The 26,807-nt window shown below is 47.6% G+C and overlaps 1 protein-coding gene across 6 annotated transcripts in view; it reads left to right on the forward strand.

The window, feature by feature from the left end:
• The window catches only part of MBNL3 (muscleblind like splicing regulator 3), a 122,892-nt gene that overhangs the window by 70,622 nt on the left and 25,463 nt on the right, over nucleotides 1-26,807 (forward strand). For all 6 annotated transcript variants that reach the window (XR_004002050.1, XR_004002049.1, XM_030575974.1 and 3 more), the window contains exons 3-5: nucleotides 10,005-10,169; nucleotides 23,762-23,962; nucleotides 25,753-25,989. Coding sequence is in view for 4 of the 6 variants with exons in the window: in XM_030575974.1 (XP_030431834.1) it covers nucleotides 10,005-10,169; nucleotides 23,762-23,962; nucleotides 25,753-25,989 (603 nt within the window). In the remaining 2 variants the exon portion in view is untranslated. The remainder of the gene's footprint in view (nucleotides 1-10,004; nucleotides 10,170-23,761; nucleotides 23,963-25,752; nucleotides 25,990-26,807) is intronic.

A 26,807-nucleotide genomic window follows, 5' to 3' on the forward strand; every position in this document is an offset into this window, starting at 1 on the left:
ATAGAAAAGTTGTTTTGGATCCAAGAGGAAGTAAAAGCTTCAAACTGCCATTTGCCCAGTTATTGCAAAATCCATCTGATATGTGCTTTTGATGACATACTACTTTAAGTATAACCAGGCATCTTATTTTTAGCAAGCTGTATTTTCATGGGCAGCCTTTCTGCATAGCATCCATACTCAGTCCCATTTAGGATTCACATTAGTCAGTCTCTGGGTTGTCTTTGCCCAATATTTGCTAAATTAATCTTACCTCTGTAGCACTTTACACCATATACAGTAGTTTGAAACCTCCAAATACCTAGTAATCCACTTTGATATTCCTCGCTAACCTAGGTCACCCTCTAGAAACAGAAAATACCATTCCCTTGGCAGACAGTGTCTGTAGTACAGCAAAGATTCGTGTTCTAACATCATTCAGTGGACTGTATGAAGGGTCTGTATTGTACCCAAATCAACTCCATCTCAGATCCCTGTCTGACCTTTGGCGAGTCACTTAGCCTCACCGTGCTTCAGTTTCTCATCTGTACAGAGGGGGTAACAACACGGCCCTGCCTCACAGAGGTGGTGTGAGGATAAATGCAGCAGAGAGTGTAAGCTGCTCGGTGATGCAGGCCACATAAGATCCTAAGATTATCTGGTAGTGTGGATCGGTGAGGATCTGGGGAACTACAGGCCATTCAGCCTCACCTCAGTCCCTGGAAAAATCGTGGACCAGGTCCTCAAGGAATCAATTCTGAAGCACTTAGAGGAGAGGAAAGTGATCAGGAACAGTCAGCATGGATTCACCAAGAGCAAGTCATGCCTGACTAACCTAATTGCCTTCTATGAGGAGATAACTGGGTCTGTGGATGAGGGGAAAGCAGCGGATGTGTTATTCCTTGACTTTTGCAAAGTTTTTGATACTGTCTCCCACAGTATTCTTGCCAGCAAGTTAAAGTAGTATGGGCTAGATGAATGGACTATAAGGTGGATAGAAAGTTGACTAGATCATTGGGCTCAACGGGTAGTGATCAATGGCTACATGTGTAGTTGGCAGCCAGTTTCAAGCGGAGTGCCCCAAGGATCGGTCCTGGTTTTGTTCAATATCTTCATTAATGATCTGGAGGATGGCATGGACCGCACTTTCAGCAAATTTGCAGATGACACTAAACTGGGAGGAGTGGTAGATACGCTGGAGGGTAGGGATAGGATACAGAGGGACCTAGACAAAGTAGAGGACTGGGCCAAAATAAACCTGATGAGGTTCAGCAAGGACAAGGCAGAGTCCTGCTCTTAGGACGGAAGAATCCCATTCACTGTTACAGACTAGGGACCGAATGGCTAGGAAGCAGTTCTGCAGAAAAGGACCGAGGGGTTACCGTGGACGAGAAGCTGGATATAAGTCAACAATGTGCCCTTGTTGCCAAGAAGGCTAATGGCATTTTGGGCTGTATAAGTAGGGGCATTACCAGCAGATTGAGGGACATGATCATTCCCCCTCTATTCAACATTGGTGAGGCCTCATCTGGAGTACTGTGTCCAGTTTTGGGTCCCACACTACAAGAAGGATGTGGAAAAATTGGAACGAGTCCAGCAGAGGGCAAAAAAATAATTAGGGGGCTGGAGCACACGACTTATGAGGAGAGGCTGAGGGAACTGGGATTGTTTAGTCTGCAGAAGAGAAGAATGAGGGGGGATTTGATAGCTGCTTTCAACTACCTGAAAGGGAGTTCCAAAGAGGATGGATCTAAACTGTTCTCAGTGGTAGCAGATGACAGAACAAGGAGCAATGGTCAAAAGTTGCAGTGGGGGAGGTTTAGGTTGGATATTAGGAAAAAAATTTTCACTAGGAGGGTGGTGAAGCACTGGAATGGGTTCCCTGGGGAGATGGTGGAATCTCCTTCCTTAGAGGTTTTTAAGGTCAGACTTGACAAAGCCCTGGCTGGGATGATTTAATTGGGGATTGGTCCTGCTTTGAGCAGGGAGTTGGACTAGATACCTCCTGAGGTCTCTTCCAACCCTGGTATTCTATGATTCTATGATGTTTGAGGGAAGCCACAAGGCTTTACTATGTACTGTTCACAAATTCAAAGGTAACAGCATAAGGAGCATTTCATTAGACTGCAGGTTATGGCAGTGGTCCCCAAACTTTTCATCTGGCGGGCGCCAGACAAAGGACCGTGGCGGCGGTGTAGCATCCACCGAAATTCTGCCAAATTTCTGCAGCGTTTCGGCAGCGACTCCTCCCAATGACGTCACTTGTTGCGGCAAGTGACATAGAGAGGCGTTGCCGCCAAATTTTGGCGGCGTTTTGGCTGCGATGCCTCTTGATGATGTCACTTGGTGGCAGGTGACGTCATCGAGAGGCGGCGCTGCCGAAATGCCACAGAAATTTGGCAGCATTTCTGCAGATGCTCCACCGCCGGCCAGGACGCGGGTGCATTTAGATGCGCCCACGGGCAGTGCATTGGGGACCCCTGGGTTAGAGTTACACAGTCTCTGTCTTTGCACTGGAACGTGTAGGAGCTTGGCGAAGTGAATACATATCTATGGTTCATAATGCTCATTAAAGGTTAGGCTGATTCAGCCACTAATCCTATTTTGTTTTCAGTATAACATTGCATGGTGTGGGATTAGGTGACCAGATGTCCCGATTTTATAGGGACAGTTCTGCTGTTTGGGGCTTTGTCTTACAATAGGCGCCTGTGACCCCTCCCCATGCCCCCCCATCCCGATTTTTCACACTTGTGTCTGGTCACTTGCTGGGTGATGTGGATTGTAGAAGTTGGAGGTGTGTCTTGTAGCAGTGAGGGAGATGGCTATGGTTTGACTGTTACCATTGTAATGCTCGGTGTGCAGAAAGGGACGGTAGCACTTACAGACTCAGACTGTAATTGTGTAAGGATGCTGCTGGCTTTGCGGTAAATGGCTGTGGTGAATCAGCACCAGTATTTCTGCAGCTTTTCTAGGTGTGTGACTTCATTCTCTGTGGAAATCCGTAGGAAAAACAACTGCTTCATGCAGGAAAATGCTGTCCTGCAGGCAAGCTGGTTTGGGCATGCAGTTACAGGCAGAACATAGAAATTTCCCTTCCTTCTTTGTTTCCTTCACCTTATATCTTGTCGTGACCCAAGTGTAAGACCTCTGGGGAGGGGACTATCATTTCGTGTTTGTGTGGCATGCAGCACCAGGGGGCCTCTCGGCAATGCTGTGATACAAACAATAAGTGTGTAGACTCTTACGTGATCAAGGAGTGATAGGATGCTCATTAAAACCTGAAAACCACACACATGCAGCGTACAGAATTAAAGCAATTAGAACAGAGACAAACTGCATAGAGTGTTGGTGCAACTGTTAGAATTGCCGAAGGATGGGACTCTTAACCTCTTTTTTTGTAGCCAAGGCGAAGAGAATTCCTGCAGAATGTATTCACTAGCTCTGCTTACAAACCTGTCGTCTGGCACAGATGCCCGGTCTGTTGGATTTGCATGCTTTCAAGCTGGGATGCAAACAGTGGGGTGCCATCCCTGAAGTTACAAAGAGGCATGTGTTGTGTGGGTTTTCCATTGGAGGTAAAGATCTCCCTCTACGTCCTATCTGAGAAACAGCTGGCTGTATTAACCAGAATGCAGGATTCTCTGTCCAGAGTCCGTGTTAGCCAGCATCAGATGCCAATCTGTGCCACCAGAGTACAACTTCAGCTGGCAGCGCAAAACCAACCGCAAGGCAAGAGCTGACTGGAAGGGGGAGACGATGTGGGAAGAAGGAAGAGAAGATCGCTTTTGCAAGTGCTTTTTAATTATTTGGTTTTAATATCCACTTTAACTGTCTTTGGGAGTGGTGGTTGTATGCCTCTCCTGCACCTTCTGCAGCCTAAGCCAGGTGCCAGGGCTGGCAGATACCTGCCTTCAGAGGCTGCCTCCATTTTGTGAGGAGTTGGAACATCTTGTTGTGTTTAGCTTGTTTTTAAGGCCAGCATCAGATTCTGTGGCTGGCTGGCTCTCGGTTTCCTGGCTCAGGGGCTGCCCTGGGACGGGGAAGGAGGGCACGTGTTCCACTGGAATCAATAACTGCATGGCTAGGAAAGGCAGGAAACAAACCATTTTAATGAAACTGCGGTGGATGCAGCTGCTACTCGGGGGTGGCATGCAGCGCCAGGATCAATGCACCGAGCATAGCAGCTGATTTCCCAACCTGCTGCAGGTGGGAAGAGGAGGAGCGAGCCCTGGGTGCGGTGTGGTTTCCTCTTTGCCAAGGGACAGTCAGCTCTGAAAGCTTTTCAGTAAACTTCTCTGTGCTGCACTGAAAATAGCATATCCCAACATGCTGCCTATTCCTTGTGCTGCCGCCTTCTGCGCCAGGCCAGTCTAGGAATAGCCTGGTGGTTGGGAGATATGGGCCCGGTGGGGGAAAGCTGACCGAATGCCACCTTTGTGACTCCCTGGGTTCCCAAGCCAGCCAGGAACCAGGCCACTCCCAGGTGTAAGCTAGAGCAACCCCAGGGCTGCTCCGAGTTATGCTGATTTGTCCAATAGCCATGCTGCAGAGGTGCTCCTGCCTCACCCCTATGTCAAACCCCACAAGTCGTCTGTGCTGGTGCCAAGAGGTGTGGAATTACCATGCCAGCTCTGTGCTAAGGGGACTGCAGGCACCAAGGTGAGCTTGCTTTCCCTGATTTGTGCTGGCAGAAAGGCTTAAACCCAGCTCGGACATTGGGTTACTGGGTGGCCAGAAACTAACCCCGCCCTGTTGCCTCAGTTTCCCCACCTACAAAACGGGGATAATGACATTCACCTAACTGGTGAGTTGTGGGGATTAACTGGGTAGTGTTCATGGAATGCTTTAATAATAAAGGGCCACATGCAGTTTCACAGCCTTCCAGTAGAACTGAGGTTGGACGTAAAAGTGTTTGCTTATTTGTGGATTATCACTGTGCGCTATACGGTGAGCTGAAAGCGTGGAGGTGTGGGATAGTAGAGAATTTCTAACCACACAGGATACGTTTCTGCAGAGCCTGAGCACGTTCTGAAAAGTATTTTCAGGAAAAATATCTAAAAATTGGGAACATTAAAAAGTGTGAACGTAGGTTTGATTGTGTTAGGTTAGACCACTGGTCCCTAAAATCCAGTGTCCGTTTCCAGAGTACCCAATGTCTGATACATGACAAAGGCGAGTAACTCGTCATGCTGACACTGAGCTTTTGAAATCTGTCTTGCTGGGTGTTTTAATCTCTTATGATGACATGATCATGATGAGGGACTTGAGACTAGTCCCGTTTGGAACTCGTACGCGGGAGCAGTTTTGAATTAGACTGTCAGTCATGTTGGACTCTTTCCAAGCACACTTGGAGGCCCTACTCCTGCAATCAAATCTGCATGGATGGACTCTGGCGCATGCATGGAGACCCAGTGAGGCCAAGCAGGATCTGCATGGGCACGGGTTCCTACCCACACAGATCCAGGTGCAGGATCAGCGCCTACCGTATAAGTTGTGGGAACAGAATACTGAACATTTCTGAGCACGGCCTGTTCTGTGTGAATAGCTCTTGCTTTTACAAAGATACTTCCGACCTACCCAGGGTCGGTCTACGTGATGAATCAATGAGCTGCAAAATTTCAGTTTAAATAATAGAGCCATTTTCAGTTTACAAAATACGGCCATAAGTATTGTTTACAGAACCAGTAGCTCTTTTTTTACCCTCCATTCCTGTAATATAAAAACATCCACACAGATTTATTCCAAATTTGGTAGAAATGAATGTTTTCCCAGTCCAAAGGCTTGCATGCCAGGTTTCAGCTGGAAGGAATTTTGAAGGCTAATTTATAAACCCTTGAAAATATTAGCGTCTAATAGAACGGCTGGCTGGCTGGCTTGTAACTATGTGCAGTTGTGCAAATAGAGGCCCAGATCCTGAACTGCAGCTGAGCAGCGCTGATCCCAGCTCAGGGGGAGAAATTGCAGCAGAGGCTTCAAGCTACGTTGGGGCTGATGCTGTGTGGCTGGCTGGTCCCGTGTGGTGAGGAAGGTGTGGCTTTTAGAGCTGGAAGGATTCTGCCCACCATTCTCTGGTGCTAAGGGCTACAGAGGTGTCTAGGGACAGCGTGTTGGGAAGATATGCAGGGAGAAGCAGCTTGACTTGGGAGCCTGACTCCAGTACTGTGTCTAGAGGAGCCTTCCTAAAGAGGAGCTCCCCAGCTCCGGGCTGGGCTCCTGCATTTGTTTTTCCATCCACGTATGGACAAGGTGAACAGGATGGTATGAACAACCAACAGGACAAACTCTCAGAGACTATTCAGGCCCTGAGCCTGATTCTTTATTGCGCTGCTCCTTGGGCAGCTTGGCAGAGCCCTGCCAAATGGGGACGGTGCCATTGTACACTCACTGCACTGGTGTCCTCCACGACTGCACCGGCTGCCTGTGGAGGGAGAGTCATGTCCTCCGAGCGGCAGGAATTAACCCACGCCAGGGCCCCAGCTTTCACTCTGCTCTAGAAAGCTAGCAAGCCGCTGCCCAGGCCGAGGGGAGCATGCACTTTCCTTCTGCGAGGGCAGTCTCCTGACCTTTGAAGTAGTTTTCCCGTCCTGCTGGTTTTTACTGGAGAGAGGGACTTGGACCTGTAGTTCCTTGCATTTAATAGTCAGCTCAAAATAATATCTTGGAACCAAGACCCATGGTGTAATCCTTCCCTCATCAGAAAGCAGATAAGAAAAGACCTGTGCATTTCTGCCCACTTCCAACAGCTTCCAAGGTATAGTTCATATCCTGCCCCTTTTCTGTGGAGCTGCCTCCTCTCCTGCCTGCTCGCTCGGGGATCCCAGCTGGTATTTCTTAAGGGGAGCAATAGAACTATATCTAGGATCCACAGGGTCCCTGTTTTCCCCCAGTTTCCTAAACGACTTCCAGACTGGAGTTCTCGGGAGAGGAAGGAGGGAAAGCGTTGGGGCTGTACCTGTCCCCAGGCTGCGGCAGCCAGGGTAAGTCCTGCCGCTGCATGCCCGAGACTCGGATTGCTACCTGTGGCGATCAAACCTGGGTGCTAGAAGGAGGAGTATTTCTGCTGAGATGCCAGAATTTACCAGTCTGCGCCTGCTAGACAGACTCAGAACAGGGAGCCACCTCCGAGGCTGGGGGATCTGTGAGGCTAGTGGCGCTGCTGTGACCTGCCACGGTGTGGGGAAGATTTGTAGCCTCAACGATCCACTAGATCAGAGTGCTGGTCTCTCAAGCAGGCCACCGATTTGTGCTGGGTTTTTTAAATGCATGTTTTGTATTTGCCAGAGCTCACAAGTGTTTTGTAGGTTTCCCAGTCAGCTGATTCAATATTTATATGTCTGTATTCCCAATGTCTCTCCTTTTACAGAGAACAGGAGGTGTCGGTACAACTAGAATCCATTTTGCCAGGGAAACAAAGCCAATGAGTTTTCAAACGAAATACTGATTCTCTGTCTCCTCCTCCCTCCTTTTCCTGGCGGAATAAAATGCTCTGTAAGGCCTTGAATTCTACCATACACAGCGGGAGTTCATTGCACATGGTGATGTCCCCAGAGCTACCCACCTAGGACAGGGAATTTGCTGGTGGAAAGCTGGCAAAGTCAGCTCTGCAGCCCGCCTCCAAACATCCCCCCCGGCATAGGGGCATGCAAGGGGTGTTACCAAAACCCTGCGCACAAGTGATCCCTGACCTCTGGAACAACCCCTGGGAAGCTGTTGTTGCTGATTTGTAAGTTAGAGCAGCTCTGAGCCACACATGTGGCTCTAAGCTTCCTTTGCCTTCACCTCTCCACAGATGTGCTTAGCAAAGCCTGGGCCCTTACGTTCTGCAAGGGTCTGGATTTGGGGTCCTGGGTTAGCCTAAGTTTTTAAGCTTGCTCTACTGGAAGGGTAAATGTGTACCGTGTTAAGGGGAAAACACTTCTCTGAGGCTAACCTATTGGCTATTTGATGTGAGTACTAACCAGTGAAAACTAGACCGGCAGACCTCGCTGTGCATCCGTCAACTGGCAGAGTTAAGTTTTAAAAAACCCTAAACATAGCGTCTGGGATTAGCGGAGTGAAAAAACAGCCCTAAATCAAGCCCAGTCCCAGTGCTGCAATGGGACAGGGTCGTCCAGAAGGGGTGGCAAGTGGGGCAATTTGCCCCGGGCCCCGCAGGGGCCCCCATGAGAGTTTTTTGAGGCCCCTGAAGTGGGGTGTCTCACTCACTCCAGGGGCCCTGGAAAACTCTCGTGAGGCCCGGGTCCCCAGAGCTGCTTCCGCTCCCGGTCTTCGCCGGCGGAGGGTCCTTACTGGTGAAGTGGCACCCGTCGCCAAAGTGCAGCTGGGTCTTCGGCGGTAATTCGGCCGCGGGGGGCCCTTCCATTCCAGGGCCCTTCCATTCCAGGACCCGCCACCGAAGTGCCCTGAGGACCCACGGCGGGGACCCCCCACCGCTGAATTACCGCTGAAGACCCGGCTGCACTTCGGCGGCGGGTCCCGCTTCTGCAGTAATTTGGTGGTGGGGGGTCCCCGCCACGGGTCTTCGGGGCACTTCAGCAGCGGGTCTCAGAGTGGAAGGACCCCCTGCTGCCGAGTTATCGCCAAAGCGGGGGCCCCCCACTGCCGAAGATCCCAGGCCCCCGGAATTCTCTGGGTGGCCCTGCAATGGGATCGGCAAGGCTGGACCATGTGTCCACCTGGGTCTGCGTGTGTGGATCTCATGGTGTGACTGACGTTTGCCGTTGTTTGGAGCTTGACCCTGCAAATGTGCAGGGAGCATGATTTGGATGAGTAGCCCTGTCGTTTTTCTTAAAGCAAATGTATTTAAGGTGAAGTGGAAAATCCCGCTTCGAATACGGGCTCCTAAAGCGGCCATCTAAATCCCAGGAGACTGTTCTAGCAAATTGTTCTTTTATGAATCACGCTGATGATGGTTTTATTGCTGCTGTTGTAAGTATTTAACATGACTATTACTGTTCTTTGCCATGACCCTGGCACCTGGACCTGTACGAACACACAACAGAAAAGGCAGCCCTGCCCCAAGAACTGACAGTCTCTGCAGTGAGATGCATACACCCCTTTTTTGTTGTTTTTTGTTTCAGAAAGACGAGGAGGAAACCGTAATACAGGAGGGAATGAATAGATAGATATTTTTAGAGGAGTTATTTTTATATTTTTTAAAGCATTTTTTTTCAGCGACACTAAATTTGTTACTAATTTTCTATACGCACCAGAAAGTCGGTAGTTAGTGCAGTGTGCTCAGGCTGTTGGTTGTGACATTTTGTCACTGACTTTTGGAAGCAGACGTGATGTCTCAATCGATAGTAAATGACCTGAGAGCACTAAGCTTGCACTGCTCAGGAGTCATTTCCTTTCCCTGTGGTTGTGTGAAAAGAAAAACCAAGCAGTTAATGGCAAGGCAATTGTATTATTGTTTTTAATAAAATGAAATAGTTTAAAAGGAACCAGGGCTGTTTTCTGACATTGCCTGTGGTAACAAAAATACCCTGAAATGATTCAAATGGAAAGAATTTTGAAAACAAATGTACTTTTCACCATAGATGTGTTTAACTTTTATATTTCACCTCAGGTCTCTACAGGGACTAGTGGGGTCAGTTTCACTTTTTTATACTAGTAGTTTCACTTTCAGGTTGTTATATAGCAGCCCAGTGCTCTGGTGTTTGGGTTCACAGAGCCACAGAAAAATGAGAAAATGGTTATTGTTGTTGCTAGTTCCCGAAGATATTGCTATTTGTATTAGGTTGTGAAGAATGCTCTTGGTGTGTTTAGCAAACCTATATTTTAGGCTGAAGTTTAATTTGATGCAGTCCCTATAACGGTGCAGCAATTGTAGAATTGTTTGTTTTCACGTAGCTGATACAATAATATAAAAGTATGACAGATGGCTTTTAAAGAAGAGGGCAAATAGCTTAGCAGAATGCCTCACTTAACTGGTAGTTTTGTTACAGTTCTCCAAACCCGTCGATAATTGATTTTCTGCCAGTATCTGAGTGTTACGTTCACTGAAATACTGCTTCATTGTTTTTTAGGGCCGGTGTACTCGAGAGAACTGCAAATATCTTCACCCTCCCCCGCACTTAAAAACACAGCTCGAAATAAATGGACGCAACAATCTGATCCAGCAAAAGACAGCAGCAGCCATGTTTGCACAGCAGATGCAGTTCATGTTACCAGGCGCTCAACTACAGCCAATTGTAAGTGACAGAAATTACACAGGTTCCAATTTGTGCAGATTGCTTTACTATTTACGTATGACGGCCCCGATTCTGCGGGCAGACTTGTATAGGTGACCCCATGTGCCTGAGTGCCTCTGCACTGATTTTCGTGAGAATTTGTGCAGGGATAAAGGTCTGCCTATGTGGATCCAATTGCAGAGTTGGGACCCAAAGAAATCGATGCGGTGAGGTAGGTCCCTTAGTAAGCCCCACTGGTTCATTCTGTGGAGAGATTCATATGCCTGATGCCACGGTCTCATCAGTAAAAGCGCAGGGCCAGTAAAGCGTTTGTGAAGATTCTGGCATTCCGTCTCCTCTCTGTACATTGGCATAACTTGGAGAAAGGCCTGGCCTAGCTGTCTGAGTACAGAACAGGGCTCTAGGGGCTCCAGCATACCAGTCCTGGCTCCTACGTGGTGCAGCTTGTGGAAAGCCACTTACCCTCCTTTTCTGAGTCCCCCAATCCGTGAAATTCTAGGGTCCGTGAGCACTAGAAATGGTAGTGGACAACCAGAGGGACAAGACCAAATGCATCCAGTTTTACTGCTGCTTATTCCTCAGGTCTAGCCCTCCTCTGCTCTTGGAACTGCTTTGCTTTGTCACTCAGATGGAATAAGCCGAACATCAGTTTGGAGTTTGCAAGCCTGCAGTTTGCACCACAGAGGAAGGTGGAAGGGACACAACAGAGGATGCACTCAGACCATTGTTTAGTTGGTCAATTTCACATGCTGTATCTGGAATGATCCCCCCCTTTTCCAGTAGCTCACATTTGGAGATCCAGAATGTGCTGATGCCAGTAGGTCTCTGGCCTGCACAGATCGCATATAAGGGGAGGAGCCGGAGAGGTCCTGTGCTCGGCTCAGTGCAGGCCTCTGTTGTTGTTGTTTTGGTTATTATTTGTATTGCAGTACTTCTTAGAGGCCCTAATCAACGTTCCAGGCCCCATTGTGGTAGGTGTTGTGCATATATAACCAAAGCTAGTCCGTACCCTAACCAGCTTGCCGGCTAAAAAGTAGAGCTGTATGGTTTTGTGTCCAGGAATCAAAATATTTGCTTTGGTTGCCCCTACACTGGGTTGAGCTGAAATGGCCCAACCTAGCCCTTGCTTATTAAATGTGAGTCCATTGTAACCCCATCCATATCCAGCGGGATGAGGGGAGATTGGCTTTTCTCCAGAGAGGTGAGGGAAAAGGGATGGGAAGCATTTGTCTGGGGGCTGAGTAGTTCCACCACAAGCAACCCTTGCATTAGCCAGATACATCAGAGCAGGGCGCTGTTGGGCAGGACTACATTAGTGTCATTTAAGCTGTTGATTACCATCTCTGGAGTATGGGGTGTGTGGCTGCTGGTTGATGTCAGAGGTGCCTGAAATGCCTCTTTGATATTGACAGCTTTAGAAATCGAAATAAATGAGGTGCAGATTTTCAGCAGTGAAGGTGATTAATCATGGGAACAGCTTGCCCAGGCTCTAGCGCAGCCAGAAGTGACAGGCATGATGCAGCAATGACCTTGTCTGCCTGTGTTATGCAGAAGGTCAGACCAGATGACCGCCATGGTCGGGCCATACAGTCTGTGACTCTGCGAAATCCTGTCTTGGGCTTGGAATGCTGGTGCCTCAGTGCAAAATGGAGTTTTAGTTCAAGACATGGCCCCTGTGGCTCTGTGACAAGCTTTGAGAGCCCTGGGATTTTTGTAGCGAATAAAGCAGACGTGTATCCTCACAGGGACATGGATGGCATTTTCTCCCTGGCAGGAAGATAACTTTTGTTAAACCCTTATTCCAAACAACATATTTACTCAGTGAGATCATGTTTCAGCAGGGAAACTTGGCTATTGTTCTCCTCTCTGTACGGTTGCTTGATGCGTTGGTGACACTGTACGTCTTTATTAAAATTGTTTATTAAAGACAGAGCCAAATTCTGCCCTTCAAGGCGCATGCATAACTTGAGGGCAGCTTTTCGTTGATGCCCATCACCATGGTATTTGGCACCTCACAGGATTTAATGAACTTCTCACCACCACACCCTGCAGTGTAGGGAAGTATTTTAGTGGTTATCCCCATTTCACAGAGGAGTAACTGAGGCACAAGGAGAGGGAATGATTTGCCCCCAGTCCCATAGGAGAGTGGGACTGAACCCAGATCTGCTGAGTCCTTGTCCCAGGAAGGTTAATTTGAAGGAGAAAGCCTCTGAGCGAGCTCCCCATTGACAAGACGGGCTCACGCCAAAAGAATCGCCATTCCTTAAGAAGTGCTAACAGCAGAGGACAGGTGTCCATCGAAGAAAATCCTGAATTCCCTGAAAATGTTCCTGTTTCATTCCTAGCACTTCACTCAGAGCAATGTGTCCCAAGCTGGGGTTTTCCTCCGTGGGGAGTTCCCAGTGATAAGATGTTATCATCTCAGCTACTCAGAATCGCTTTGGGATTTCCTCTTGGGAAAATTCACATCTTCCCATTATAAAATCTGTGGGCCAAATTCATCCCTAGTGTAAAGCTGTTGATTTCAGTGAAGTTACACTGAGCCTGAATTTGTTCCCTGATGTCCAGTAGATGCTTTGTTTCAGAAGCAACCATAACTGATGAGAAACATGCTCAGGTTTTGAACTATACTTGGGAAGATGTTATGTTTGTTCATTGCCTCCCGGAAGGTCTGCAATGAAAACTGCCCCCTTCCTTCTTTCCTTCACTCCACTCACAAAGCTAAATTCAGTTCTCATGCTGATTCCAGCTACTCCACTTCAGGACAAGCAGGAGCGTGCCTTTTCCTTGGCCCTGGCGTTCTCAAAGACGTTGACAATAGAGCAAACTTGGATAATTTTTCCTGTCAGATCAAGAAGGGCGAGTCCACCTGCTGGCCGCAAACTAAATTCTTTAAAGCAGGAAGGATTATATTAGCTGCAACAACAGAAGAAACCCCACGTGATCCGCAAGCTGACAAACACCATGTCTGCTTCACTGGGATGTTCGCCAGAGCCTGGATTTGGTGCAGTGTATGTAAATAGCTCTAACCAATAACTGCATGTGCAGATGATCTTGCCATGACAATCCAAGCATCAAACCTCCATGACCTTGAGAAAGCATTAACTGAGGACCTCCAAAATACGGAGCAATATTTCCAGAAATGGAGGTTCAAACCAAACCCTGGAAAAACAATAGTAAGTGCATTTCATCTTGATAATGAGAGTGCCAAAAACATACTGGAAGTAGCTTTCTGTGGTTAAAATGTGCAACACCATTACACTCCAACATATCTCAGAGTGAAATGTGACTGCACCTGCTCCTTCTGTGACTATCTTGAAAAGGTAGCTGCAAAGATAAAAACAAGAGGCAACATAATCCAGAAACTAGCGTGTATAACCTGGGGTGCATCAGCATCAGTGTTGCAAACATCTGTAATAACACTTATATATTCGGTAGCTGAATATTGTGCACCGGTATGGAGCAGCTTCAGCTACACACACCTTGTGGATACCCAGCTGAATACAGTAATGTGATGTATCACCGGAACCCTTAAATCAACTCCAACACCATGGCTACCTGTCCTGTGATATCGCTCCCTCGCCGATAGGCTGAACTGCTTCAACATTCCACAAAGCTCAATGAAGCCAGGAAAACAAATGTCTTCCTATTCACCAAGACCGTGACAATCCCCCCCTGCAACGTCTCAAGTCCCGCAAGCCTTTCTGGGAACATTCGTTTAGTCTCATGCAATCAGGCTATGATCAGGAGGAGGAGGCTTGGAAAGCAGATTGGCTAAACAAGACTTAAAAAAAATAAGCACCTTGTGCCAGATCCCACACAGAAGGTTCCTGGGTTTGACCTTCCACGTCTTCTTGGTCAACTCTGAACCAAATTCGAACCATCCCTGGTAGATACGAATATCTAATGCACGAATGGAAGATCAAGGACTCCCTGGTGTGCGAGTGTGGGTCCTCACGACAGACCGTCAGCCATGTCACTACCTACTGCCCAATTGATAAATATGAAGGCAGCATCACTGCAATAAACTCTGCTACTTCTGATGTAGCCATTTGGCTCGATCAACTTCAGGTGAAATTGTAGTTGCTGCTCTACACTGGCCATACGAAAGAAGACAACCGATAACTGCACCCCCAGATGTTTTAAAGTGCAGCACCATCCTGAAAACCAGCTCTGCACAAACAGCATCCAAGACAGCAGGATTCCTGAAATGGTGTGTCCTGTCCTAGGCTTGCATTCAGTACCAGCTCCTCTCCCAGTCCTGATGTTCTTTATTTATTGAGCCAATGAGCATGGAGCCGCGCAGTGCCCTTGTAATGGAGTCACTCCCAAGAGCAGGCCTGTGCTCTGGAGTGAAGCAGCTGTCGTAGGCTGCACACCTGCTGACATGGTATGCGGGTGTGAGTTGGGGATTGCAAGTTTCAAGTGTAAATGTCCGGCTCTGAGGTCTCTGCAGTGACGCTGAGAAGCAAGGCGCTGTTTGGCATTTTTAACAGTTTTACAAAGTGCTCCAGACAGAGCTCTTTTTTTACAGCAATTCAAGTTACGGCGTGAAAGGGAGTGTTCCCCCAGCACTGCGTATTTATAGCTGCCTCTGGGTATATCCCCCCAAGGAGATCAGATGGGGGCCAAGTAAAATCTTACCCTTGGTTGTGTTTGTGTGGTATATAGTACTGAAGGCAAGTTTTGGAAGTCCAAACCAAACCATAATTGTTGGCTTCAATGAGGCTGGGGAATGGTACATCTAAAGCAAGTCGTCATCTTAGTTTGAACAGTTTGGAAGCCGTTTAGGACCTAGTCTTACATCTCTCTTGCTGCCATTGATTCATTATAAATTGAGCTCTAAGTCTCGTTGAGGAAGGAGTGCAGCTGCGCCTTACTCTTTCAAACTGATGAGTAAGATGGAAGTTCCAGTTCATAGTATTGTAACTGGTTTCTCCCACACTCATTTCTGGTAGTGCTTGTCTGCTCTGTTAGGCAAGCGACTGTCCACAAGAAGCGCTGGATTTTAGACCCAGATCCTCAGCCCTCTGCAGTCTCCTTTCCACAACTCTAGCAGAGTTAAAACTGGCTTCAGTGGCCACCCAACTTGCTAGATGAGTGTCTGCCCAGCACATACAAAGATGTCAGGCCCCACTAGCCATCGACATGGAGGTGCCAGGGGACTGGGTATGGGAACTGTCAAGACACCTGTCTTTAATTCCCACCCCAGCTCTGCTACTGAGCAGCCCTGTGGCCTTGGGCAAGTCAATTCATATCTCTCTGGGCCTTTGTTTTCCTTTTAGCCCTTCGTCTGTATGGTCCATGTAGACTGTAAGCTCTTTCAGGGTGGGACTCTCTCTTTCCTGGTGTATTTAGAGTATCTTGCACACCCATCTCAGGTACTTGTATGACACCCATCTCTGTAGTATCCAAGCTTGATACATTATCCCACTCTCCAGCCCGCAAGGAAGGGCAGCACTGTTATCCCTGCTTACAGGGGGGACCTGAGGCCCAGATGAGCGAAGGGTACAGCTACTCACAGAGCTGGATGTGTTGTTCCCAGCTTGGCTAGGCGTTCTAGCTGTAACCAAGCCAACATGCTGAGAACACCAGTGTCCCCGCGCTGCGGGCAGTGGGATGGGCTAAGTTCCCACCCAGGACCAGGATCATCCCATTGTTTGTTCCTCAGGAGCCACGCGGCTGTGTTTGGCACACTTGCTTGATCACGGCTAGTGAGCTGGTAATTACACTTCTAGCTCCACATGGAGATGCTCCCACAGGGACTCACCCAAGGCCACATGAATGGTCTGTGGAAGAGCAGAGATTTGAACCTGGCTCTCAGGCCAGTTCCCAAACTGATTTGTCCTTCCTCGCAATAGGGGCCCAATTGTGATCGGGGCCTCTCGGCCAAACCGTAATACAGTACAAATTAATAATAATAGACCTAGTGTCCTCCTGTGCAAGAACTGGAGATCATGTTTGCTGAGCAGCCAGCTGCATGAGATTTTACACCCTTGCTTTACATCACTGATGCCAGAAAAACAAGGTCTTCCTTGAGCCAATGGTTTTTCTTCCATTAAAAGACCATCTGTTTTCATCAGGCACAAAGTCTCTCGAGCCAGCTGCATTCATCTCCATGTGCTTAGCCTCCATGCTAAAGATCCTAGAGCTTATCTGCAACGAGTCCCGCAGCATGAGGACATGCCCTCAGCATTCATTTGTAACATTTTCATATCCTGCTTTTCAATATCCTTGGTTTTGGGCGCACTACTGCAGAACCTTTTCCTGGGCAGTTTTGAGCTGTGGACTGACCAATGCTGTTACTCTGCCATCTGGGCTACCCATATGTACCTGCTTAGCAGAGAACTGGCTCATTCTTCTGCCTATTGCTGCTTCTGCAGTATACTTGCAGGCTCAGAGGCAATTCCTTTGCTCGGCTCTGTAACAAGCATTTCTGTCTTAGATGGGACTTGTTTTAGTGCTGTTTATGAAAACAGCGCCTCCCCTTCACACCCACAGTGTTATGCGCCAGCCTTTGCACGTTTTCTATTAGGGAAATTCAGCACAGCTCCAAATCTGTTAGGAGAGTTAACCCTTTGCTAGGTCCAGACCAGAGTCCCACGCCAAATGCAGCATGCAGAACAGACATGGATACTGCCTGCTTGCCAGACTCCTGCTCCCACGCTGCTTTGTCCTGCCACTGGGCTCGTTCCTCCACAGTGTTTCACGCCTCAGTAAAAGCTGCACTCTAGAGTCCACAAAGGAACATTTGACATTGAACAGCCCACAGTCCTACCGCTCTGGATGGGGTGGGCAGTGCCGTTGGCTGGCTGGACAATTGAGGCTTTCTCTGTGAAGATGCATTTGTGCTGCTTTTCCCCACTGGCACCCTGTCACTTCCTGCACTGGTTATTCCTCCCCTGGCATACACAGAGTCCCGATACTCTGATTCCAGTGATATGCCCCCGGGTCCTTTCTGGGTAAGGTAAAGCACTCCCCCTCGGGTTAGCTACCTCACCCCGTGTGTGTCAGCCGGCCAGGTTTGCTTGCCATTCCGTGTTCCCGTTGCCCAAGCTCATAGACTCATAGACTCTAGGACTGGAAGGGACCTTGAGAGGTCATCAAGTCCAGTCCCCTGCCCTCATGGCAGGACCAAATACTGTCTAGACCATCCCTAATAGACATTTATCTAACCTACTCTTAAATATCTCCAGAGATGGAGATTCCACAACTTCCCTAGGCAATCTATTCCAGTGTTTAACTACCCTGACAGTTAGGAACTTTTTCCTAATGTCCAACCTAAATCTCCCTTGCTGCAGTTTAAGCCCATTGCTTCTTGTTCTATCATTAGAGGCTAAGGTGAACAAGTTTTCTCCCTCCTCCTGATGACACCCTTTTAGATACCTGAAAACTGCTATCATGTCCCCTCTCAGTCTTCTCTTTTCCAAACTAAACAAACCCAATTCCTTCAGCCTTCCTTCATAGGTCATGTTCTTAAGACCTTTAATGTATGGCTCTGCCAGGCCATCATGCAGCCATGGTCTTTCGAGAGCCTCCTGTAAGGCTTTTATTTCATCACCTCCCTGAGACGAGGAGGTTTCTTGTGCAGTGCACATTTTGTTTTCAGTCAGCGACCGAGGAAATTTAGATTGTCTCCTTCATTCCATCTAGTTAGGTTAGCTGCTAATTTAAGCTGCTCTCCCCACTCAATCTATTCGTGGTATGCTTCACTGAACAGCTCCCAAAGAAGCAGGGTGCCGCGTCCACCTCCCCATCGAGAACGTCCTGCCCACATCAGCTGTTTCAGCCCTGCTGTTCTTGACTTCACTGTCAGTGTGTTTATTTATTGATGAACCCACCTTGGTAGCTGCTGTCAGTTTATAGAGCCCTGACACCAGATTGTCACCGATTTCCCTTATTTTCAGGACTTCTGGTAGTGCCCACGTGGCCTACATTTAATAACACAAATGTCTACGGGGGGCGCTGCCCCCTGCACTGCCTGCGTGGCGCTTTATAGCCTGCTGCACGACCGTACAGCTTAGAGGGAACTTAGACAGTTGGGACTTCTCATAAGCTTTAAAACAATCTAAAGGGAGAAGCGTTTTCAGCCTGCTGTTCGGGAGCAGTGCTGAGCAGCTCCCGTTGACGTTAGGGAGTCTGAGCTCTGTCCTTGTGTGTATTACACTGAAACTTTACCTCCTCTGGGGTCTCAGAGCTATAGGTTCCCAGAAACTCCCAGGCCATACACTTAAGGGGCATGAGAGGCTACAGCACACAGTTACACTGCCCCTAAAACATTGCCAGCCTGTAGAAACGTCCTCGGGGCCAGATCCCGTTCCCCACACAAAGCAGACAGTGCCGTTTCCCTGTCTGTAAAATGCGGGTAATGATGCTTGCCTCCTTTGCGAAGCGCTTTGAGATCGACTGATGAAAAGCGCTAGATAAGAGCTCGGAAGTTAGTAGTATTAGTAATTGATCACATGAGCGAGGGAACCAAGATTAAGCTGTCACTGAGGGGCTCAAGGAGAGACGCTTTAGTCCAGGCATTTTGGAACAGTTCAGTTGTGGTGCTGAGCAGGAATTGACTGTCTTCGAGGAGTTTGTTGCATTTATGTCAGGAAGGAATCTGGCCTGGGGATCCTGCACAGATTTCCAGGAGGATGGAATTTGGCCAGCAGAGTCTTTGGGTGCGTCTTCACTACCGGCCGTATCAGCAGGTAGCAATCGATTTCTCAGGGATCGCGATATATCGATCCCTGAACGCGCTCCTGTCGACTCCGGAACTGCTCCAACGCGAACGGCGGTAGCGGAGTCTACAGGGGGAGCCGTGGACATTGATCCCGTGCCGTGAGGACGGTAGGTAACTCGATCTAAGATACTTCGACTTCAGCTATGTTATTCACGTAGCTGAAGTTGCGTATCTTAGATCGATCCCCTCCCCTAGTGTAGACCAGCCCTTTGTTACAGGTAATGATTCAGGAGCCAGGCAATTAGGAAAGCCGTCTTTTTCACTTGCAAACTGCACTAAATCCAGACTCTTCCCTGGCCATTTTTATAGGGCATTTTTCAGGGCATTAATCACACTCACATTGACAATGGTCTGCTTCGACGTAGGTCACAAATTAAACAAATTGGTAATATCAACTGCTGTTCCAGCCAAGGACAGGATTTGTGCTGGAAGTCCAGACTGAGGGTCATTGGACAGGCTGCTGGAGAAGGCTTGCATGATGCTGGGCAGCAGTGTGCGTGGCCAGGGCTAATGACATCAGTTGCTCATTTTCATGAGCAGTAGCTGGCTGCCTGTGTCAGGGCAGGAGTGGGAACTTGCAGCCGTCCAAGTGAAAATGAATGGGAAGCTTATGAGTTTCAGTCTGAGCCCTAGGGCAGGGTGGGGATTTTCAGTCAGCAGCACCGGAGTGTGGAATTTATAGAAGCAGAAGCCATTGTTATGAAACCTTGAGGACTGTGCAGCTGATGCCCTCCTGAGAATTAGGTAAACCAATGTGCGTGTCACCTGTAGCAATTAAGATTCACACGTCCCATACCCGTGTCTGTGTACACGTGTGTGCACGTATTTCTTCAGCCCAGCCATGCTCTGCTGTGCTCGGGACCAGGAAGATGAGGGTTGGGCAGAGGTGATGTGACACCATCTTTGAGTTCCTCTAGTCCTGGAAAACACTGGAGGATGAACTGGGCAATGGCAGGTGCATGATGGAAGGACAGCTAGGTCAGCTCCACCCCCCTGGGAATACTGAGTACTTTGGGGGAACCTCTGGGTAGCCGCGTAAGCCAGCTGCAAATTTGCCATTGGAGCAGTGTAAAGAGGCCATAATGGAGCAGAGAATCTGGCCCTATGTGTGGGAGAGCGAGAGAGAGAACATGATTTGGGCAAAACTGGGGATAGTGTGTCTGAATCATTTTGCCTGGGTGTTTCCCACTGCCTTATTCTAGACATGTTGGACCCCTCAGTTTTGCTTTTCCATGCAATTCCAGGAGACAGCTGTTTTTCATGTTGAGAAAATCTAATCTTCACCATGTCCAAGGCCCCTTTGCTCTGAATGCACCCATATTTGTTTTGGAAATCGGCTGCTTTCCACTAGAGAAGGGGCCTGGTGTGAGTGAAGGATCTGCAGGAAGTCATGAGTTTTTCAGGGAACTGGGCCCATCTTCCAGTTCCTGAAGAAAACCAAAGGCCTTTGTGGAGCAGGTGGTTTGGTGTTTCATTGAGAATATTTCACCCCACTCAGATATATTCCTTCCAGCTACTGCCATGTGTTCCAGTCCCCACTGCCTCCCCTCCCACACCACAAGCACCTGCCCAGGGTTCCAGGCCTGCTGGCTTTCCCTGCCCTGCTCCATGCAGAAGCAGCAGTAGCAGCCAAGAGGAACATCCTTCCTTCATCTCTGAACCATGGCCTCTGTGGGGCACACCCTTGGCTCAGCTGAGGTGCAGAGTCAGCTGTAATCTTGGCTTAAAGTCTCTTCTCAAGGGTATACCCTGCCTGGGTGACATAAGAGCTTCTCCGGCACGCTCCCTCCTGGCCAGCATGGCCACTCGACTCCCAGGGGTCGTGAGCAGCTGGCGTAAAGTAGGTCAGCACTGATTGTGCACACACCTAAGTGCACACGGGCAGGAAATTTTTTGGGACACAGTGCATGAGTGTGCCCATAAAACTAGGGCTGCGTCAGGTTCCAACCCAATGCTGTTAGACCTGACCAGGTTATAAGCATCTCTTAAAAAGGATTAACAATGGAAACGCCAACAGACATTTAACAGGCACCACTGTAATTACTAATGCTTCTTAAAAATAAAGCCAGTCTGTGTGCTGCTGCCTTCCAGTGACCTGCAACGTGGTTTTGGGAGTCACATATTTCAGGACCCTCAAAGAATTTTTCTAACAACAGAAGATATAATGTGGCTGGGAGCCACAGAGAATTGAAATAGGAAAGAAAGTGATTTATTAAAGGGCTGAGTGCTGAAATCTCGAGGGTGTAATATTTAAAATCTCCCATCCACTTTGATGGTCTTTGATCAGGCCCCAATGTGGTATGGACCCAAAGGAGGAAAACTGGAAGCATCTCTTGGAGAGAGAGGATTTTTTAGCTCTGCCAGATTGACAATGTCTGCTTCACTGATTTAGCATCCTATCTCGACTCATTCTGACACACACAGCGGGATGTATTTGGGAAATGGCCATGCACACCTAACCCTACCATGGTCCTAGAGACAAGTAAGATGCTGCTGGCTGTCACCACAACTCTGCAAAAGTGGAGTCATTCTAGATTGCTGTTAAATCAAGAACGTAGGATGTCCTTGGGCTGACATTACCTCGGTCAAAGGAGAGTAGATAATATATTCCAATTCACAACAGTCAAGTGTTTGCTAGTATGTGAAAGTGCTAGTGTGAGGGAACTGGCAAGAAACAAAATATACCCATGTAGGTTTTCCAAAATCGGCACAATCGAAAGAATTTTGGGTGTAAAAATGTAAACATAAACCCGTGTGCCTGTGTGTGCATGCGCGCGCATGTCTGTGTGCACGAGCATGTGTCTATGTATTTGTGTGCGCATGTCTGTGTATGAGCGTGTGCCTGTGCCTGTTCCTGTCCGTGCGCATGAGCGTGTGTCTGTGTGCAGGCACTTGTGATTTTCTTGCAGTGGGCTTGTTTTCATTGCTGAGCAGTGAGTCTAGCTGCCTGCAGTAGAATTGGAGATTTGCTAGTGTGTAAATAGGGTTTTGTTATAACCAAAATTGTACATTGAAGGCAACTGATGTCATGGAGAAGGATAATGATGATGATGATGAATCCCCATGCTCACCTCAGTCTGGGCCTGATCCAAAGCCCATAGAAATCAATAGATTCTCATTGTCTTCTACAGGCTTTGCGTTGGGCCTGCTGTGCATGCAGCTTCTTTCTGTATCAGCTGACATTTTTCACAGATCAGGAGTGAGATCTGGCCTGACCATTGTTTTGAGGCAGCACTAATTCACGTGTTGCTGCTGCAGCTACATAGGCACTGAACTGCAGCTGTAGTGGAGAGATTCATTTGCAGTTGAGGGAAATCTGAAGGCTACCATAACTGGATCTAGTATCAGTTATTGGGTTTAGTGTGTGGGTGCTGAATGGCATCGTGGCCTGTGGTATACAGGAGCTCAGACTAGGTGATCAAGTGTTCCCTTCTGGCCTTAAATTCCATCACTTCTGTGACTTTGACATTCTCCAGTAGAAGCTTTGACTGCTAAGACAGCAATGGTGGACAGTCTTGTGTTCAGCACGGTAGCATCTTCCTTCCCGGAGCACATTACAAAGTACAAAGGCATATAAAATGACCACACACACACACACACACACACACACACACACACACACACACACACACACACACACACACACACTCCTGAGAGTGTCACACACACACACTCCTGAGAGTGTCACACACACACATTCCTGAGAGTGTCACTTCTGGCCTGAAACAGCAGTGGTTCCCCAATGCACAGCAATCGTTTAGGGACCTGATCTGACAAAGCCCAAAAGCATATAGAATTATAAAAGTGGAGGGCTGGATGGGAGCTCAAGAGATCATCTAGTCCAGTTCCTAGCCCCTTGCTTAATATTAAACACATCAAAAGTCCCATTGAGTTTAGTGGGACTATTCACATGCTTAAAGTTAAACACCTGCTTAAGTGCTTTGCTAGATCTGGGCCAAAAGAGAGAGTGAAAATTCTCTTATCCAACTGATGTTGCTGGGGGAGTTGCCAAGATGGAAACTGGCCAGGACACTTGGATGACAGCTCAGCTGCTCTTACCAAACTGCCATGGGATCTTTAATGACCACGTGTAGTCCAGGCTCAAGAGCTTTGTTTTATGTCTTATCCAGAACGTGACACCTCTAGTATCCCAGTACCTCCTAATGTCATACCGGGGCACTGGTTTAGTTCTGGCTCAGAGAGAAGAGTACCACCTACCAAGTCAGGTGGGTGTTCTTTAGTCATTTCTCTTCCAAATATTGAACCTACCTGATCTTGCCGAATTTGGGAGATCTGACGAGATCGTGGCACAAGGTGACTTAGCTGTAGGGTTAGTGAGCCTCACGTAATGGTCTTCTCATTCAGCCAGGTCCAGTACAGTGCCAGATATGTGTGCCAATAATAGGTTCAGTGTGAGGGGCATAGATGTTGGTAATGATGTGGATCCCAACTTGCGGGATGCTTAGCATATTATGGGAATGGGCCCATTGTGGGGTCAGGTAAAGGAGAAATTCTTTTGGGAGAAACCAGTTGGAAGTGAGATGACTGATTAATTTGTGCCTGCTCTGATTGCTGGCCTGCATTCTTAATGGTGTCGTTTAAACTATAAAGATCATCGATACTCTTTGTTCTTACAAATGAAGAAGTCTTTTGTTTAGAATGTGTCACGTACGTGTGAGTCAATAGAAACGAATGGATCACAAGTAAATGACTGTAAATTAATAAACTGAAAAGCAAAGCATTTGTTGTTGCTAACCACGCTGTCTACAAGGGTTTCCAGTTTTACAAACTAGACTTTGACTGCCATAATCCATGACCGAGCATTGTGGTAACACATTTCTTTTCTTTTTCTTACATGCAGACTACGTTTCCTGTGACTCCATCACTTGCAACTAGTCCCACCATGGCTTTTAGTCCCTACCTAAGTCATGTTTCTCCTGGGATGGGCTTGGTTCCTGCAGAACTTTTACCAAATACACCTGTCTTGGTTTCTGGGAATCCTACTGTTACAGTACCGGGAGGCTCTGTTGCTCAGAAGCTGATGCGTACAGATAAACTGGAGGTATGTGGATTGTAAAACACAGTATTGTGGAAGGGGATTTAAGGGGCACATTGGCCCAAATTCTGCTCCCCGTTGCAGCAGTGTAAATCCAAAACAGCATTGTGGCCTTCAATGCCCAGGTGTCAGTCTAGGCAGAATCTGACCTGCTTTTTTTGCAAGGCAAGCTATTTTGAGAGCCTTGCTCTGAGTTAAGAAGTTTTTAAGTTGTTGGTGCTATCACACCCTGCAACAGGTTGTTCATTGTGGGCCCAAGCTGAAGTCACTGGAGGGTTGTAAGCTTGATCTCTCCCTTGATTTCAATGCTCTTTGGAGGCAGGCCCTACCTTTTTCAGTTAGGTCACAATTCGATAAAATCACTTTCTGTGAGTGTTTCACATCTAAGCCCGCCAAGTGTATGGGTGACCTCACCTAAGGCAGAACTTTCTTTAGCAATGAGTTAGGTTAGACGTGCTTCGAATAAGAACCTGGACAGAAGGTGACAGCCTCGTCCCTCTTTTCAAGTTGGGCTCAATCCAGTTCTTGTTGAAGTCGATGCAAAGACTCTCACTGAGTTCCAGGGAAGTTGGATCAGGCCCTATGCGAATGGCACTTGCTGAGGTCACAGTGTTAGTTTTGTTTCCCTTCAGACTTACAGTGTCACACTTCTAGGGAGGCCAGGTTGGGCGGGGAGGAGGTTGGTGGTCGTGGAGTTTAAGTGTAATATTGAATAAACATTTTGAGCATAAAGGTGCCTTTTCCAGTAAGACAGCTCCCCTGAGTGTAGTCGGTGTTTATGCAGGCGGCACCCCAGGAAGTGGTAATACTGTATGTATATTGAAAACCTAAAGAAGGGCTGAGTTTAGATAGAAAGTACATTTTAGGAACTAAGGGCTGATGGCCCAAATTCCAAGGCAGCCACAAACATTGGTGTAACTTATCTCTCAGGATGTCAGTGTAAAAAATGTGACTCAGATCCTTCAGCTGCCACCCTTCTTTGTCTTCCACCTTTACATCCTCTGGGGGACTGCTTTTCCTGCTACAGTCCTTCTGACCTGTCCCTAAGCATGTAAATGACACCACTGGCATCAGGACATCTGAATTTTGACCCGATATATCAGTTAGCGATTTTTCTAAATTCCCCAGATCAAGGAAACCTTGAAGATCCATTTTACAGAAATGTGGCTCTTTGCCTTTGACATTTTGTTATTCATATAAAGTCTAAGGAGCAGCTTGTCCTTCACTAAGATGGCAGTTCTGTCAGAGCACATTACTGGGTTTTAACTCATTGATATCAGATGCATTGTCATGTAACTGGTGGGTCAGAGTTTTCTGGGAAAAATAATCAGCCCATTCTTAGGCAGGACTTGTTGCAAATGTTAGTAGCTTACTCTTTGTACATTAAATGTATTCCTTGAGAGAGTGGTTTTCTGCTGAATATTTTTAAACTCAGATCTCAGTAAGGCAGAAATGGCAGCAATATTAAAATATAATGTAGCTTAAAGGTGGGGTAAAATTCTAGCCCCTGGACGTTAATGCCAAAACTCCCATTAACTTCAGTGGAGCCAAGATTTGCCCTGGGAAGTATAAATTCTGCACGTGTCCAGTTCCACGCTTCCTGTTACCATTGTTAATATTGTAAATCGCCCAGATCATGATTCTGCACCTGGACTGGGGGGGAATAGCACTGTCAAAGGTTGAAGGGTGCAGAATCAGAACCACAGCTCTGCTGAGTGCAATGCAACCCACTCGACTCCACTCCTGGTTGAACACGCTGAGAGAAGGCTAGCTCAATTGTGTGACTTTCTTTTCAGGTTTGCCGAGAGTTTCAGCGTGGAAATTGCACTCGTGGTGAGAATGATTGCCGTTACGCTCACCCCATAGATATTGCAATGATAGACACAAATGAAAACACTGTTACAGTTTGCATGGATTACATCAAAGGCCGATGCTCTAGGGAGAAATGCAAGTACTTTCATCCCCCTGCACACCTGCAAGCCAAAATCAAGGCAGCTCAACACCAGGTGAACCAGACAGCTGCAACTGCAATGGTAAGGGCACGACCTGCCGTATCAAACCATAGAGCCAGTATGAAATGATTTTATATATGCAGGAGGTAGAAAAGAGATGCCAAGTATTTGGAACTGTCTAAGTGATGAGCTGAGAGTGTGTCCATCTCTCCATCCCTTCATTTTAATCAGTGTAGCATGATGCATCGTATCTCATTGTTTGGGGATGTGATGGCAAAGCACATGGTCTTCCGACGTGACATTATGGAGTGAAATGCATCAAATGTTAATGCAACGTCACTAACAATGAACACAAACTTTTCTCTGTGTGTGCCTTGGCTACCATTTTAGTCTGAATAGCGTGCAAGGCAAATTTGATTACAAACTGAATGGGTAATATACATGCCCCATTCAAGTCAATGGCAAAACTGTTGACTTCAGTGGAGCCAGAAGTTCACCTGCTTATTCTAGAAAATTAAGCAGCATTGTGTTGTTACTAAGGTTCTGTCCTGTGAGGCGATGATTCCCTCAAGTCAAAGGGAGACTGAGATTGCTCTGTAGCTAGAAGGAGGTGCTCAGCACCAGGCAGAATCAAGCCCTGAGTGCATTTTAAATTGGAGTCTTTGCATCCCAAAGCAGCATAGTGATAAATAAGGTCTAAAAACAAGCCAAGGGAGCTTTAGTACTCATGGGCCTGGGGTAATGGATGCAGCTCTGTTCCCTTCAGTGGCGCTGCATCCATTTACACATCTGAGGGTATGGTACCATAAGTACATTTCAAAAGGTAGCAAAGCCCAGTTGCAGAAGTGAGGTAGTGTGTCTGAAGGAGGAGTTATTGCTATTGTCCATTCTTGTATGGA

This window comes from Gopherus evgoodei, chromosome 9 (genome assembly GCF_007399415.2).
Source record: "Gopherus evgoodei ecotype Sinaloan lineage chromosome 9, rGopEvg1_v1.p, whole genome shotgun sequence".
NCBI lineage: Eukaryota > Metazoa > Chordata > Testudines > Testudinidae > Gopherus > Gopherus evgoodei.